Source organism: Poecile atricapillus, chromosome 10 (assembly GCF_030490865.1).
Source record: "Poecile atricapillus isolate bPoeAtr1 chromosome 10, bPoeAtr1.hap1, whole genome shotgun sequence".
Taxonomy (NCBI): Eukaryota; Metazoa; Chordata; class Aves; order Passeriformes; family Paridae; genus Poecile; species Poecile atricapillus.
Window position 1 is genome coordinate 9,578,974 of NC_081258.1, and position 13,668 is coordinate 9,592,641.

Genomic DNA, 13,668 nt, shown 5'->3' on the forward strand with positions numbered 1-13,668 from the left:
TCCTCTTTACTCCAGGGTTACACTGGAACCACGGATTAAAGAAAAGCAACATTCAGAAACCATTAAGGGTGCCTGTGGTAGCAGCCATGTGCAGCACTGTGTGATGGTGTCAGAGTAAGTGGGGAGCACAACAAAAGCTGACTTGGGTGTGCCACTGGCTGCAGCTGTACCCCTGCAGTGCCTGTCTGGTGAACAGGGAACTGTCTTTTAACATGAGAAAGATTCAAAACATGCTCCTTTCTGATAAACAAGCCTAGCATCATTATCCACACCTCGTGTAATATGAAGAACTGTCTGCCTGAGTGCCTCAGAGACACGTCCATTGAGTACTTTTACTTGCTGACAGTAGGTGGGTTTGTTCGTCTCACTGGGTTTGTTAGTCTGAGCTTGCCCTCCAGTTTTAGGATACTGAAGTACACAGCAAGGTTTCTCTAAGAGGAGATTCATCCACCGTCAAAGTCTCACAAAGATGAGCTTTTGTTAATTCATCACACTGCATAAGTTTTTTATATAAAAGTTTATTTCTCTTCCTTCTGTCCATGAGAGTTGCACAGTAACTTTAAAAAGGGGAATTTGCATGTTCAGACACTAATGTTTGCACTAACCAGACTCAGAGACAAGTCTATACAATGCTTCTAGAAACTTTTGGTTGAGTCCCCGCACCATAGATAGGCACATTTTCATTATGCTTTGACTTTTCCAGACACTTGGGAATTTAGGAAAACTTAAATGCAGCAGAGGAGCTTAAAAATAACAGAGAATGCAAAAAGAATAATTTAGTGCATTTACGTAGGAAAAAGTAACTAATACAAACCCTTCAAAATCCATCAGTTCCAAAATTTAATAAACAAAAGTAGTTTAACACACAATGTACACGCATGGTGAATGCACCTGAAGGACGTTTACCTGGTTCTTTAAAAGAATCAAACAAACAGCTGTAAGCTGAACAGAATCTTCAGCCTGTAACTGCACCACACTCGTTTTCAGGGACAGTGATGGTCTTTTTGGGCTCTTCAAAGTCTGAAAGTTTACAACAGATAGCAGGTCACTGACCACAGACTGCTCAAGTGAAGACGTATATACAGCAGAGCATGCCTCAGGTCATTTGATATTCATGCAGATAGCCCCATGTTAGCTGTTTGTTCTGCAACAGTCCCAGAAAATCCTGTATTTCAGTTGGTTCTGTTACAAAGCCTCTGTGTAATGTTATGGAAAAGGCTCAATAATTTTGAAATTGAAATTTCTTGAGCAGCTTCCTTAAAAAGAGGAATGAGTTCCTGAATTAATCTTGCTCTTTCAGTTAAAATGTTATTTAATAAAAAATTTCACAAACCAGAGATTGAGTAAATTTGTTGTGTGAATTACGTTTTGTGAGAGGAAATTCTTCCTGCCCTACCCTAACTCTGGGTACTCTTTTGCTGTGCATGTTCTAAATGGGGGAGAAGAGGGTCTGGCACTGAGACTCCACTGACCAGACTCTAATACAGCAAAAACAGCCACTACTTTTGGATGAGGTGAGTTCAACTCAGGCTGTCAACTTCCAAAGCAGGACAGCTGGCCAAACTAAGCAAAAGGAGTGCACAGCCAAAAGCCTGGAGAAGAAGCAATCACGACATTCTCATTTTAGCAAGTGAGGAATTTCAACTCCTCTCTTGCAACTTCACGCAAAATGGAAAAACTAAAATGGAATGAATTATTGAGCTTTAAAATCTGGCAGTGCTGTAAGATGGATTGTAAAGTAACCACATAACTGAACCAAAGTTCCATACACACAAAAGATTCATTCTGGACCTAGACCAAAGGCAGCAACTTTCCATTTGAAACAGACTTTAAAAAGGAGAGAAGAAATGAAAATTTGAACCACACTACTTCAAGTTCTACCATAAGCCAGTCTAAGGATTTGCAGATGTGGTTTTGTTCCAGCTGAACAGATGCTACAAGACATTTTTGTATACTCACCCTCTGTCAAATCTACCCAGCTGTCTTCTGTCTCAGGTAGAGGAACTGAGATTCCCATTGCTTTCCGGATTCCGTAGGTACTGACAATGTCACCTGGAGTCACTTGCTGGGCAAGTTCTTTCAGGTTATTGGTTACTCTCTCCGCTGGGAAAGATAAGAGGATGTGTTTATATGCTATATATAGATACCAAATTGCTGAATCACCCTGCAAACAGTTTAATTATTCAGTACAAAGGGAACTGTGTTAAATAATGTTTCTAAACCAGAAGAGCTGTGTTGTGCTACGTGCAGCCATGCAAGATGTCCTGGGAACCAAGAGATGGTTAAGAAGAACAGGAGGAATCAAACAGCTGCTGCCCAAGGCTTACTGCCATCAGGAAACACCAGAAGTTAAAGAGCAAGTTAATGAAACTCGGGCCACAGTCACAGCAGCTGGGAGAGAGCTGGTGGCACCCACACAGCACTGGTGTTAGTAATAGCTGGATTTTGGGATTCAGCACAAAGCTTTGGATATAAATAGAGACTGTTCTTGTTGCTACAAATGTGGTTTTCCCTCAAGAAGGAAGCTCTAAGTAGTGAAACTTAAAAAGATAACATTTGATCTGGTTTAGACTTGGTGTGATACCAGCTTGGTCTTATTTCTTCATCACATCAATGTGGTTTAGTTTAGACCATGAATAGTGTTGCACAAGTCAGTTTAACTTGCCAAACAGGAACTCTGCACACAGTCCTATCTTAGAGGGCTGCCACTAACACAAGGTGTGTAGTTGATCTGTGAGACAAGCAGGTTTGCTCAAGTAACTAAAGAATGTATGACTGGTATTAATTAGTGTAACTCAACAGACTGATGTTGAGATCCATCTTGGACAAAGACTGGCCTTGCAATAAGAACTTGGTAATACTTAAGCAACCTCTGTTCAAAGACACTGCAAAATTCATGGAGTTATTGGTATTTGGCTATTGTCTGACCCATGGCATACAGAAGCTTCAATCAGTTCTAGGGACATCTAGGAATAAACAGGAAATACTTGTAAATACTATTCACGATTTTCATCTGGCTTTATATCCAAAGAAGTTTAAATTAATCCTCTAGGCCTAACAAGGCACTATAGCCCTTGGGTTTGTTTTTTTTTTCTTAGAGTTGATACAAGCTGGGGCCTCATCAATTCTTCAGGAATGATCAGAAAAAGTGTATTTACCCAAGTGCATTTCTCTGTAAGATGGACCCAGAAGACAAATCATATTGGGGGGTGGTTTTGTACTCAGCCGTTCGTTTTGAGCATCCTGGAGCTCTCTGAGCAGCTTTGTTGTTTCATCAAGTTTCCTCTGGAAGATTTCAGCCTCTGTTTAAAGAGAAAAAGAAAGCCCTGAGTAGTAAGATCTAAGTAAAGTCTATTTACTTACTTTATGATATAAAATATTGTAAGGGACTGAGAAACTATCAAAACTATGACTGCCAGACTCACCCTCAGACTCAAACTCTTCTATCGGCATGCCAAAGTTTGTAACTGCTTTTAAAGCTGTAAGTCTGTCACTATTAGCAGTGTCCAACCTGGCAGCAATATCAATTTCCATAATCTGAAAAAAAAAAAAAAATATCAGCAAGTAATAATTTAGATAATACTTAGCTCGGCCTTGAAACAACAAAATTGTCTGGGGAAGATCAGAACACAAAGGTGAGGTTAGTCTGCTCTACAAAAATAAGTGAACATACAGAGGGAAAGCTGAAAAGACACCCTGTAAAACTTACTGTTCTGTAGTTACTGTTTACTATTCTATTTCATAGGCAAATAGAAAATGACATCTGCCAAAACCACTTGGGGATAAGCACAAATGATGTAGTAACTCAATACCAGCATCCCAATTAAAAAACAGTTTAAAAATTCCTTCAGCTCACCTAAAGGAGATTTTATTGAAGATCTGAGGCTAAAATATAAAAGGAATCTGGGCACTGGCTGCAGATGAAGAGATGCTTCAGGAGAGCAGCCCTGGCCCTAGAACTGCTTTCTCTAATTGAGCAAAGTTTGGGTGGAATGATTTGAGATCTATCATGTTTTGCCTACAGGGGCACAAAGTGAGAACTTCTCAAAGATTGCTATACATCATGTAGCATCTTACATTTACATTACAAATTTACCTTAAATGAAATTGAGATAGAAACAAAGCTATAGTTCCAAACAATCACAAACAAAAATACGTTTTCTTCCAGATCTCTTAACATATAGTTAAGACTTAATGTTTTGGACAACCTTATTCTCCTCATGCCTACAAAGGGACACACACCATTTCATAAGACTTACAGCTTGTCAAAGTCACAGTGTTGTTGTACAGGACTGAAAGTTTTAGGCTATTTTCTATCTGTGAGCTTGGAAAGGTTGGTTGGAGAAGTTAATTAATATAGAAAAATTTTACCTTTATATCTTTTATGGCATCACTTCTTTCCTGTGGGCCTTCAGCCTCTTCCAATGGCTGAATAAAGAAAGGATTTTTAAAGAAGGTGTTAAAATTACTCTTTTAAATTCCAAGTAAAATCTAACAAGATGCAGTATTTTTAAAGGGAGGTAAGTATATCAATGCCTGTCAATGGTCATCTCATTTTTAAACAACTGCTTATTGGTTATAGGAGTTAGTGGTAATGGGAATGGGATAATAGACAAAGAATGGGTAATTATATCTCTATGTACAATATGTTAATATTCACTAATTAACAATACAATAATTCCTTTCCAGAAAATCCTGCCACTGGAGGCAAAGATCAGTCTTTACTTTCCAGTTCTATCAATTAAAAGGAAGCCCATCAATAGGAACAGCATCATCTTTCTCTTGCTTTAGAGCTTGTGTGCTAAAACCAAAGACCAGATAGTACACAAATCCACTCTTACCACTTCTAGTTCTCTGAGAGCTCTGGAATGTCCTCCTTTAGTTAGAACATCAAGCAAACTATCAGCCATTAAGAGAGGATAATCCTGGGATTTCATAAAATAATCTTGAATACTGAAAGAATAAAGATAGTTAAGGTAATTACTTTCATATCAAACATTTAATGTAAAAAAGTTACGCAAGGTCAAACCAGTGTGTACAGCACAGAAAACACAAAAAGTAGCACAGGATCAAAATGGATTGCTTTAGTTAAATCATGCCTGCATTGTGTAGCTGAGGAATCCATTCTGAATGGGACACTGGAAAACTTGAAAAAGTGCTGTTCCTCAGGCAGCTGCATTGAGATGAATGCAAACTTGCCCAGGCCCTTCACATTTACACTCTACTAAAGTATTCCTTCCTTTCCTAAAAATTTATATCACTGTGCTTGCTCCTTGTGAAATTCTCATTAACAAAAAAGAGCTTTGAAATTTTTATAATTAAGAATAATAAAGCAACAGAATTATTTTTACAAAGCTGGATCTCATTCAAGGCATTAATCAATGTGAAAAAAACCCAGTTTGCATAAACATTTGTAGAACTTGGTATTTCTGTGGCTTTGAACATGAGTCCTTCAGTTATAAATACATCTAAGTTTAGGCAGCATGCTCCTAGGAATCAATAGCATCAAAATTCTTCCATCTTGGCTAACTTCACCTTAGAGGCAGGTTCTTCTACTGAAGTATTTGTTTCTTACACAAACAAACTGCTGTGAGCTATAAAGACAGTGGGACCATCACTCCACAGCAAAGCCAGCCCATACTGCACAGAGTTGCATGTAACTGCTTCTGTCCATGGGAGCTGCACTGTGCATCCTGCTTGCTGGATTACCTGGAAGATCCTTGATTAGAGTCTTCCCCATATGTTGAGTAAATTAAGTCAGAATCTTCTTTGCTTATGTTGGCAAACGTCGAGTCATATGTTGGCGCATAGGAACTGAAGGGTCCGTAATTCAAGTATGTCACTAATGAATAACAATAGTATTAATTATTACCCTGCTTTGCATGCATCAGATAGGAATGAGAAAGGACTGTAAAACAATCCCCAAGAAGAAACTTTAAAGGAATGTATTTCTTAAGGTGGAAACAAGCCTTCACAGAACACCATCTGTTCACAATGTAACAACTTTTACTAAGATCTAAATCAAATGCATTTGTATTTGCAAATATGTCATTAACACCACTGTGTGCCTAAGCACAACATGAACAGTCTGATGCTGGAAAAAAGTTCTCAAGCTCCCCCTTGCTCTTTTAAAGCTACCAAAAGCCTTTATCTGGTAGTTTCTCTTCTCATGAAGATATGTAGGTAAAAAATAAGTATCTTGCCCCTTTTGTATGTATAACTTAAGCTGGACTCTGTGATGTGCTGTTTAATTGTAAAATAGATTTTACAGACAATCACAGAATGGTTTGGGTTGGAAGGGACTTAAAGATCATCTAGTTCCAACCCCCATGCCATGGGCAGGGACACATAATAATGTGTTTTATCTTCAGAAATCCATAGTTCCAAATTTGTGTGCTAGTAACAAGATCAACACACTTTGTTTATATAAGGAGGATTTGTATTTTTTAAAAAAATCAGCACTTACCTGGAGTAACCTTGTTTCTTTTATCTTCTTTGAACCCCTGTAATGTATTAACTCCCGACTGAAGCCTTCCTGCTGTCATTCCCAGCTTTACAGGGCAGTAACCTGGTTCTGCAATAGGACATATCAAAATACAGAAACAGAGAAGGCATAGGAAGATGATTAAACTCATCTAATACTCACAGCTAAACACTCAAAATGAACAGGACATGTCTCTCAAAGTGGGCTTTCCTATCCCAATGCTTCATACCACTGATCTGGGACCCACACAGTTCCCAGTTCCAAAACATCTGTGACCTTCTGGGTCAGCAGACGCTGCACTCTGTACATAGACAAGAAATAAGAGGATCCTGGGAAATTCTCCAGCAGCAAAACCTTTTTCTTTTCTAGCAACAAAAGTGCTCTTTTGCAGCTTCCACAAAAAGCTGACACAAACCAGAGAAGCAACAGCACTGAGGGCTCCCACCAACTGCTCCTAAAAACAGCCACAGCTGAAGCCCACCTACATGATCCCTCAGCTGCAGCTTTTCTAAGCCAGATCTTTATCAGACTGGAAAATGGCATTCAGTTCTTGGCCAGGATTTGCTCATTTGTCTCTGAAAAGATGCAGAGAGCCAGGTATGTGGAAGTGGCTTGTTACCTGAACTATGCCAACTTACCTCCTGCAGTGAGGTCTACTGGATTAAGAAGGCCCAGAGTTGTTGTACCATCTGGTTTTCGTCTTTCAAATTCACACTGAAAATAAGGTCAGACTATTTTAATTTACTGGTCCTTAAACTAATGAAAACATTTAATGAAACTGTCTTATCTGCAGGAATAAGAAAGGAAATCAGTTACTGAGAAGTGAGTGCTGCTCTAAATTCTAACTTTCACTAGATAATTTTATTATTGGTGTAGGCACAAAGAATTAAGATATTATGATAAATAGTTTCTGCAGAGGCCAAGAGACAAAAAACGCAGAAAATGAAACAGGCATAGTATTACCAAACTGAGTTCCTTCTCCTGTAACATTAATAACCATGGATCAGGTATGTGTCTCAGAACTATTGAGATTTTTGCAGGTCAGCTTTATTTTCTTGAGCTTTCTACTATTCATTCTTTTCCATTACTTTATTGAAAAATTTAGCTCAATGTGCTCTGCTGATGAAATTCAACATACGTTCAAATAGCAATTTTTTTTAACCTTATGCTGTTACATAGATAATCAATGGTGTAAAATGGTGTAAGCAGCAGTAAGAGCAGTCGTGAGGTTTCAACTGGTATAAGAGGCCAAGAAAACCTGGTTTACAGAAAAGTGAAAGGAGCTACCAAATCCCCCAGTGCTTACCTGGCTGTTTGCAAGGCGCCTGGTTAACTTGCCTCCTGACTCCCTAACAATCCGATCAATCTGCTCTTGCTCCCTTTCCAAGCTATTGCTTCGTAATTTGTCTTCAAGCAGGTCTTTATCCTTCCTGTGAATATACCCACACAACTTAGGAACTAGCTGGAGCACCAACTGGCTAAATAACACAACAGGATACTGTGACAATATTGTTTTAGCCAACTCTGCACCTGGTTTTGTAGACAGAACTAACAAAAAAAGTGCTATTGCATATGACTGTATGTAATACAGCTGGGGAAGGCAGGTGACAAAGGTTTACATCAGCAGAAGCTACATTAGTAACTGTAAAGATCTCTGTAAAGAACTCCCACAAAACTAAGACACTCTTGGTATATTAGATACTCTTAATTTTAGAATCCAGTTTTGATCTACCTAAATATTTACCATCTTCATATCTGGTATTTCTAGCTATCTATTTCAGATAAAAGCTATTTCAGAAAGTACACTTTCTATAGCTAGGAAGCTGTCTGCTTCAAATACAAATACTCTGTAAACAAACAAAAAGCAATTTAAACTGGCTATGTAGCTTTTTGTACCAAAATGTTTAAAAGCATGTGTTTGCAAGCTTTCTCCAAAACTGTGCAAGTTCCGTGACACAGGCACCAAAACGGAAAATAATTGAAGGAATGGAGCCGATGAGCAATACAAAGTTACCTACATGCAAAAATTATTGTATCATAAATGGTTCTACACTTATTTGGTTTTAATAGATGAGGATGCTTTATGGAAGTGTCAATCCCTTGAGATGAAAATGTCTAAGCAGTACCAGAAAGAGAAAATCCACTGGACCCTAAGTCATCTTGTTTTTGTTGCATTTAAAAGGTGTATCCTATAATGACTCAGATAATACTTCACTTTTTGTGCTCTTTGCTAGGTGTTTTGAATGCTTTGGTGTCACCATCCATAGGTTCTCCTCTGTCTTTCCCAGGACCATTTTCCTCTTCCCCAGTTTGCTGCAGTTCTGTCTTGTCCTTCTGCTTCCTTGTCTTCTGCAGGTCAGCCATGAATTCTATACTTTGTTTCAGGCTCTGAATTCTCTCCTAAATAACATTAAAATTCTTTTATTTTCTGCTTCAATTAATCTTTTTGTAACCTACCGTAGAGACTAATTTTATTTCAGTTCTTTCTTACACCAGCAAACATAAACAGAGTCTAGAAGGTGAAATACTAAATGCAACTATTTCTACAATGACTGATCTGGCAGCAGTACTAAAACAATGGACCATTCATATTCCAATACACAATCACTTGACAAATACCAAGCAAGGTTTTATTAATTTTCAAGAGATCCCTCTGAAAGGGAATAAAGAGGGATCAAACAAAGAAGCAGTATACTTTTTAGTATTTTGATTGGTGGTTTTTGTTACCTGGCTAAGTATCTTCATCCCTGAGTGCAGCAGTTTTTTTGCAGCTTTGTAGTAAATGGTGTCTGGTTTGTTGTAAATCATTGCATTATTACACATCAGTTTGAAGTTATCCTGTTCAAACATTAATAATTTTGGAATGAAAGTTAATTTTACAGTGCACTATGCTGATATTCTTGTTGCAAAAGTGATGTCTTGAGCTTTAGGGAAAAAAGCTTAGAAGAATACTTTTAATGAATGAATTTATGAAATCTATTCAAAATGTAAACAGGTATAAGTATGTAACATTGTTTTAAGACTTGAATCTATCAACCTAACAAACATCCTTAAAGTATTCTATGTTCAGTATTGTTTGTAGTTTTTAAAGTTTTAAGAGAAGCCCTTTTAGCTACAACTACCCACCTCCTGACCAATCAGCAGTCATTAAAACAAACTGAAGCAACATAACAATGACAAAGAAAAGCTACAATTCAAAGTTAAATTATTACAAAAAATATCCCAAAGTGTTAGTTACAATGAAGAAATGCGTGCTTGTTTGAAATTCAAGTGAGCAAGAAACTGCACTTCTATTCTCACTGCAGCCTCTAGAGGTGAATACGTTTTATCACATTCTCATCTATATACAAAGTTAAAATTAAAAACTAACCAGAAACAGCTGTTACAACAGAGAGTGTCTTCTTAAGTTTTGGAGATCTAAAGAAGAATGTGCAAGAAAACAGAACCAATACTATTAACTAACATCTGCCTAATTGTTGATTACACACAAATTACACCTCTCAGCTCTTCGTCTAGCCCAGTAAAGAACTAGAGTCTGACAAAGAAAACAAAACAAAAGTAGGTCCCACATCTCTTAAAGCTTTAGGAAGCTTTCAAAACGGGCCCTTGGATCTATTAGGCACACTACATTAGCACCAGGACAAGTGGTTGCTACCAACAGGACCAAGCTCACAGTGCCTTCACTCCATCTCCATGACCAGAATAGCCTGGAAAAAGTAATAGATCTAAAACAACAGGCTGAAGGACAAGCTGACAGGTTCCATGCAATCCTGCACAAAACCTGAAACCATCTGCATCTTAGAGATGTACATTTACCAAGTGGAAGTTTTTTCTCTTTTATTGTCAGAACTTGCTCACAAAAATTCAACAAGAAACATTTCTTGAGGCAGAAGTACTGGTTCTTTTTGGCATCTTTCTATTCCCATAAAATACTAGCCCTCAAGTCAATTGAGCATAATACATCTTCGTAAACAAAAACAAAATTCAAAGCACTACCTTTAATTCTTCTATGGACTGGTACCCATTGTTCTTGATCTTCTCTTTCATGGTACTAAAATCCATTGGGTTTTTAATGATCATGGAATAGCCAGGGGCAATAAAGTCAGTCACAGGAAATGAAAAGAAAGAACTTGGATCCTTTCTGTTAAGAAATGAAAGACAGCTTTTTATGTTTCAACTTATAACAAAGAACATACTGAGTTTGGAATTAAATAGAAAGGAAATAACTAAGCTGAAAAGAAATCAGAACTATAAAGAGAGAAATAGCTTGTGTCAGCATTTTTTTTTCCCTTTCAAGGTTGAAAAGATCACATATGCAAACCCATATACCACAGAAGTACTACAAATGTACTTCAGAAATTATTTCTATATTTTGACAACTACCTGTGCTCCCAAGAAGATGAAAAACTGCAAACTTTTTTTTTAAGGTTTTAGATTTTAACAAAGGCATCTTATACCATATTAATTAAAAGATAAAAGAAATACATATCGTAAGAATATTCTTGTCATTCATTGCTCACTCAAACTATCACAAGGGAAGAGACAGGATTCAAAGTCAAAAGTGCTGTTTTCTGTATGCACAGAAAGGGAGTCAAAACTAACACAAGTATTTTTTGATAGTTTAAGTTTCTTGAAACTGACACCACACCTAGGTCTTGAAAACTTCCAAACAAAGTTTCAAGCTCAGTCTGGTGAGACAGCTAAAGGGAAAGATCTTTCATCAACTCTTGTACAAGATGCAGATACTCTTAAAGTCAAGAGAGATTATCTTAAATGAGAGAGTATTTGAAAGAACTGCAGTCTTGACTGTTTTAACCAAAAGACATTTGGTTAGTAGAACAGTAAGAGAACGTGGTTGAAAGTTTTCAAGTTTATATGTCCTTTTTATAGTAAATTACGCTAAAATAGGAGAACTCAAGGTAAAAGAAACTTCAACAAGTTAATTATAATCACTTGTGCCTTCCTTTCAAAAGGTTCCCCTAAAGCAAGCATCACATTATTTGTAAAATTTTACTGGTTTTCAAAGCTTTTTAAAACTACTATGAACTTGAAAGTGGAGGTGTTCACAAGAAGCCTAAGCTGAAAAGAAGTTCTAAGTAAACTTCCTTAAACTAGCACTTAAATTCCTAAAAATAGCACTCTTAGCAATATATATAGCCTTTAGCAACAATATTTTCACACAGCTTTGTGTGTTCCCCTTCCCTTACTGGATGTTATTTTAACTTCACAGCCGTGCAACCCTGTAGCACAGACATTACCTCTGCAGCTGTCTCATGAGTTGATTCAGAGCTTCCTGAAGTGGTGTCTGCTCCACCTCTAGACCGAAAACAAGGTAGGGGGGAGAAAGGGTGTGAGGCAGAAGTGACTGCATAAGGTATGAAACTTCCAAGATACTAGAATTCAACTAAACAAAACTGATGCACTTTCAGCATAAAGAAAATAATACAATGGCAAACCCCACAATACCTACAAGGGATCTACTTTTCTCATTGCCCTTACTTGACACTTTTCTCACTTTGACAGAAGTACCAGACACCACTCTGCAAAAGAAGTGCACAGCAACCTAATTCCAAACTTTTGTACCAGATGGAGTAAAACACTTAGATGATACAAAATGCCAAGTACCTTGCTACAAAGAACAATAAAATATGAGTCAACAGAAAAACGTGAATTAGCAAAAGAAATTTCTTTTTCCCCCTACCCTCCTGCTTTGATAAAGTGCTCGTCAGTGGTTTCTCTGGTGACAATTCCATTCTGACGGGGGTCTGACATTTCATTTCCTGTTCTCCCTCACTGTCTCCATGGTCTCGATCTCGTTTCCTTTTATCCTCCTGGAAAGATTGTTATGGAAATGTAAGAGCACCTGCAAACCCTGTATTATTACTGCACATAATGCTCTCTAGGTTTTTCAAAACAAATTCACAAAGTTTAAAAAATAATACTTTATAATCGTTTAAAAATTCTGTATCCTTTATGTACTGTCTCCATCTGCTGGACACTGAAATAATTCAGTCATACAATGCAGTGTACCACTGAATTAGTTTTTTAGAAAATGTGACAGCTATCTGGTGTGTATCTTTAAAAATGAGACAGGAGGCTTCACACACCGAGTCTGAATTTTATATTCCAGTTTAAGGATACAAGTTGCAATCATATCTGCTGACCGTTTGATGTGAAACCTAGACAAATTCAAAACATTTTTTTGCTAAAATGAAGTAGCATATATACACATACCTTAACTTTTCTCTTTCTTTTCTCCTTTTCTTCGCCAGGAACTTGTTTTTCTCCTTTCTTTCTCTTTTTCCTTTTTCTGTCCTTGTGTTTTTCATGTTCAGATTTGTCTTCGTAGAGACTAGAATCAAGTCCTGCATTTCCAGTGGAGAGCTCAGCAACTTCATTTCCTCCAACTTTCAGCACCAGCTTCAGTGGCTTTTCTACATATTCTTAAACCAGCAGAGAAACAAGCTGTGTGAGTACCAAATAAAACACACTCCTGTCCTCAATAACCCCGCGCCATTTCCTTATTTCGAGTCCCTGCAGCTGCTTCTCCCCCTGCAGAGCTGAGCCCGCCGCCCACCTCCCGCGGCCGGGCCCGCCGGCGGAGCGAGGGCCCCGCTCCCCGCAGCCTCAGCCCGGCGCGTTCGAACCGCCCCGGCGCTGGGCCCGGCGGGGCGGGGCGGGCGCCGTCGGGGGCTCGGGGGGCCCTCGTCCTCTTCGGGCCGCGCTGCCCGGCGGCCTCTGCCCGCCCTCCTCGTAGTGACCCACCCTCGTAGGGATGTTTGTCCGACTTGTGCTTCTTGTGCTTCTTCCCCATTGCCCCGGCCCGCCCGGGAGAGGCCGCGCTGCTGAGGCGGCGCCCGGCCCGGCCCCAGCGGCCCGGCTGCAGGCGCTGGCGGCCGGCAGCGCCCCCTAGCGCGCTGGAGGTCTCGCGCAGGCGCAGTGGTGGGCGGGTGCGCGGAGGTATGGCCGGGCAGCGGCTGTGTGGGGAACCGCGATCCCCGATCCCTGAGTCGCGATTCTTGAGCTTCAATCCCCGAGCCTCGATCCCTAAGCCGCGATCCCCGGGCCGCCATCCCCGATCCCCGAGGCGCGATCCGCTCCGCGCCTGAAAGAGGCGAGCTCGGGACATTTTCCCCTGTGAGCAGCCCCCTCCGCTCCCCGGCCAGCGTCGCCTCTCCAGAACC

The 13,668-nt window shown here is 39.3% G+C and overlaps 1 protein-coding gene across 2 annotated transcripts; it reads right to left on the minus strand.

The window, feature by feature from the left end:
- Window positions 1-827: 827 nt before the first annotated feature.
- Window positions 828-13,402, minus strand: BRD7 (bromodomain containing 7). 2 transcript variants are annotated; one of them, XM_058846122.1, is made up of 17 exons: window positions 13,250-13,402; window positions 12,719-12,927; window positions 12,186-12,315; window positions 11,743-11,800; window positions 10,481-10,625; window positions 9,212-9,322; window positions 8,700-8,884; window positions 7,791-7,914; window positions 7,123-7,198; window positions 6,467-6,574; window positions 5,710-5,842; window positions 4,842-4,953; window positions 4,372-4,428; window positions 3,426-3,537; window positions 3,159-3,302; window positions 1,960-2,103; window positions 828-1,020 (listed from the first exon to the last, which is right to left on the minus strand). In XM_058846122.1, the coding sequence occupies exons 1-17, from the start codon at window positions 13,296-13,298 to the stop codon at window positions 956-958; spliced, it is 1,962 nt and encodes a 653-aa protein (XP_058702105.1). In that variant the 5' UTR covers window positions 13,299-13,402; the 3' UTR covers window positions 828-955. The 2 variants fall into 2 exon arrangements, with proteins under 2 accessions (XP_058702105.1, XP_058702107.1); XM_058846124.1 differs by lacking the exon at window positions 13,250-13,402 and adding an exon at window positions 13,062-13,136.
- Window positions 13,403-13,668: the final 266 nt, after the last annotated feature.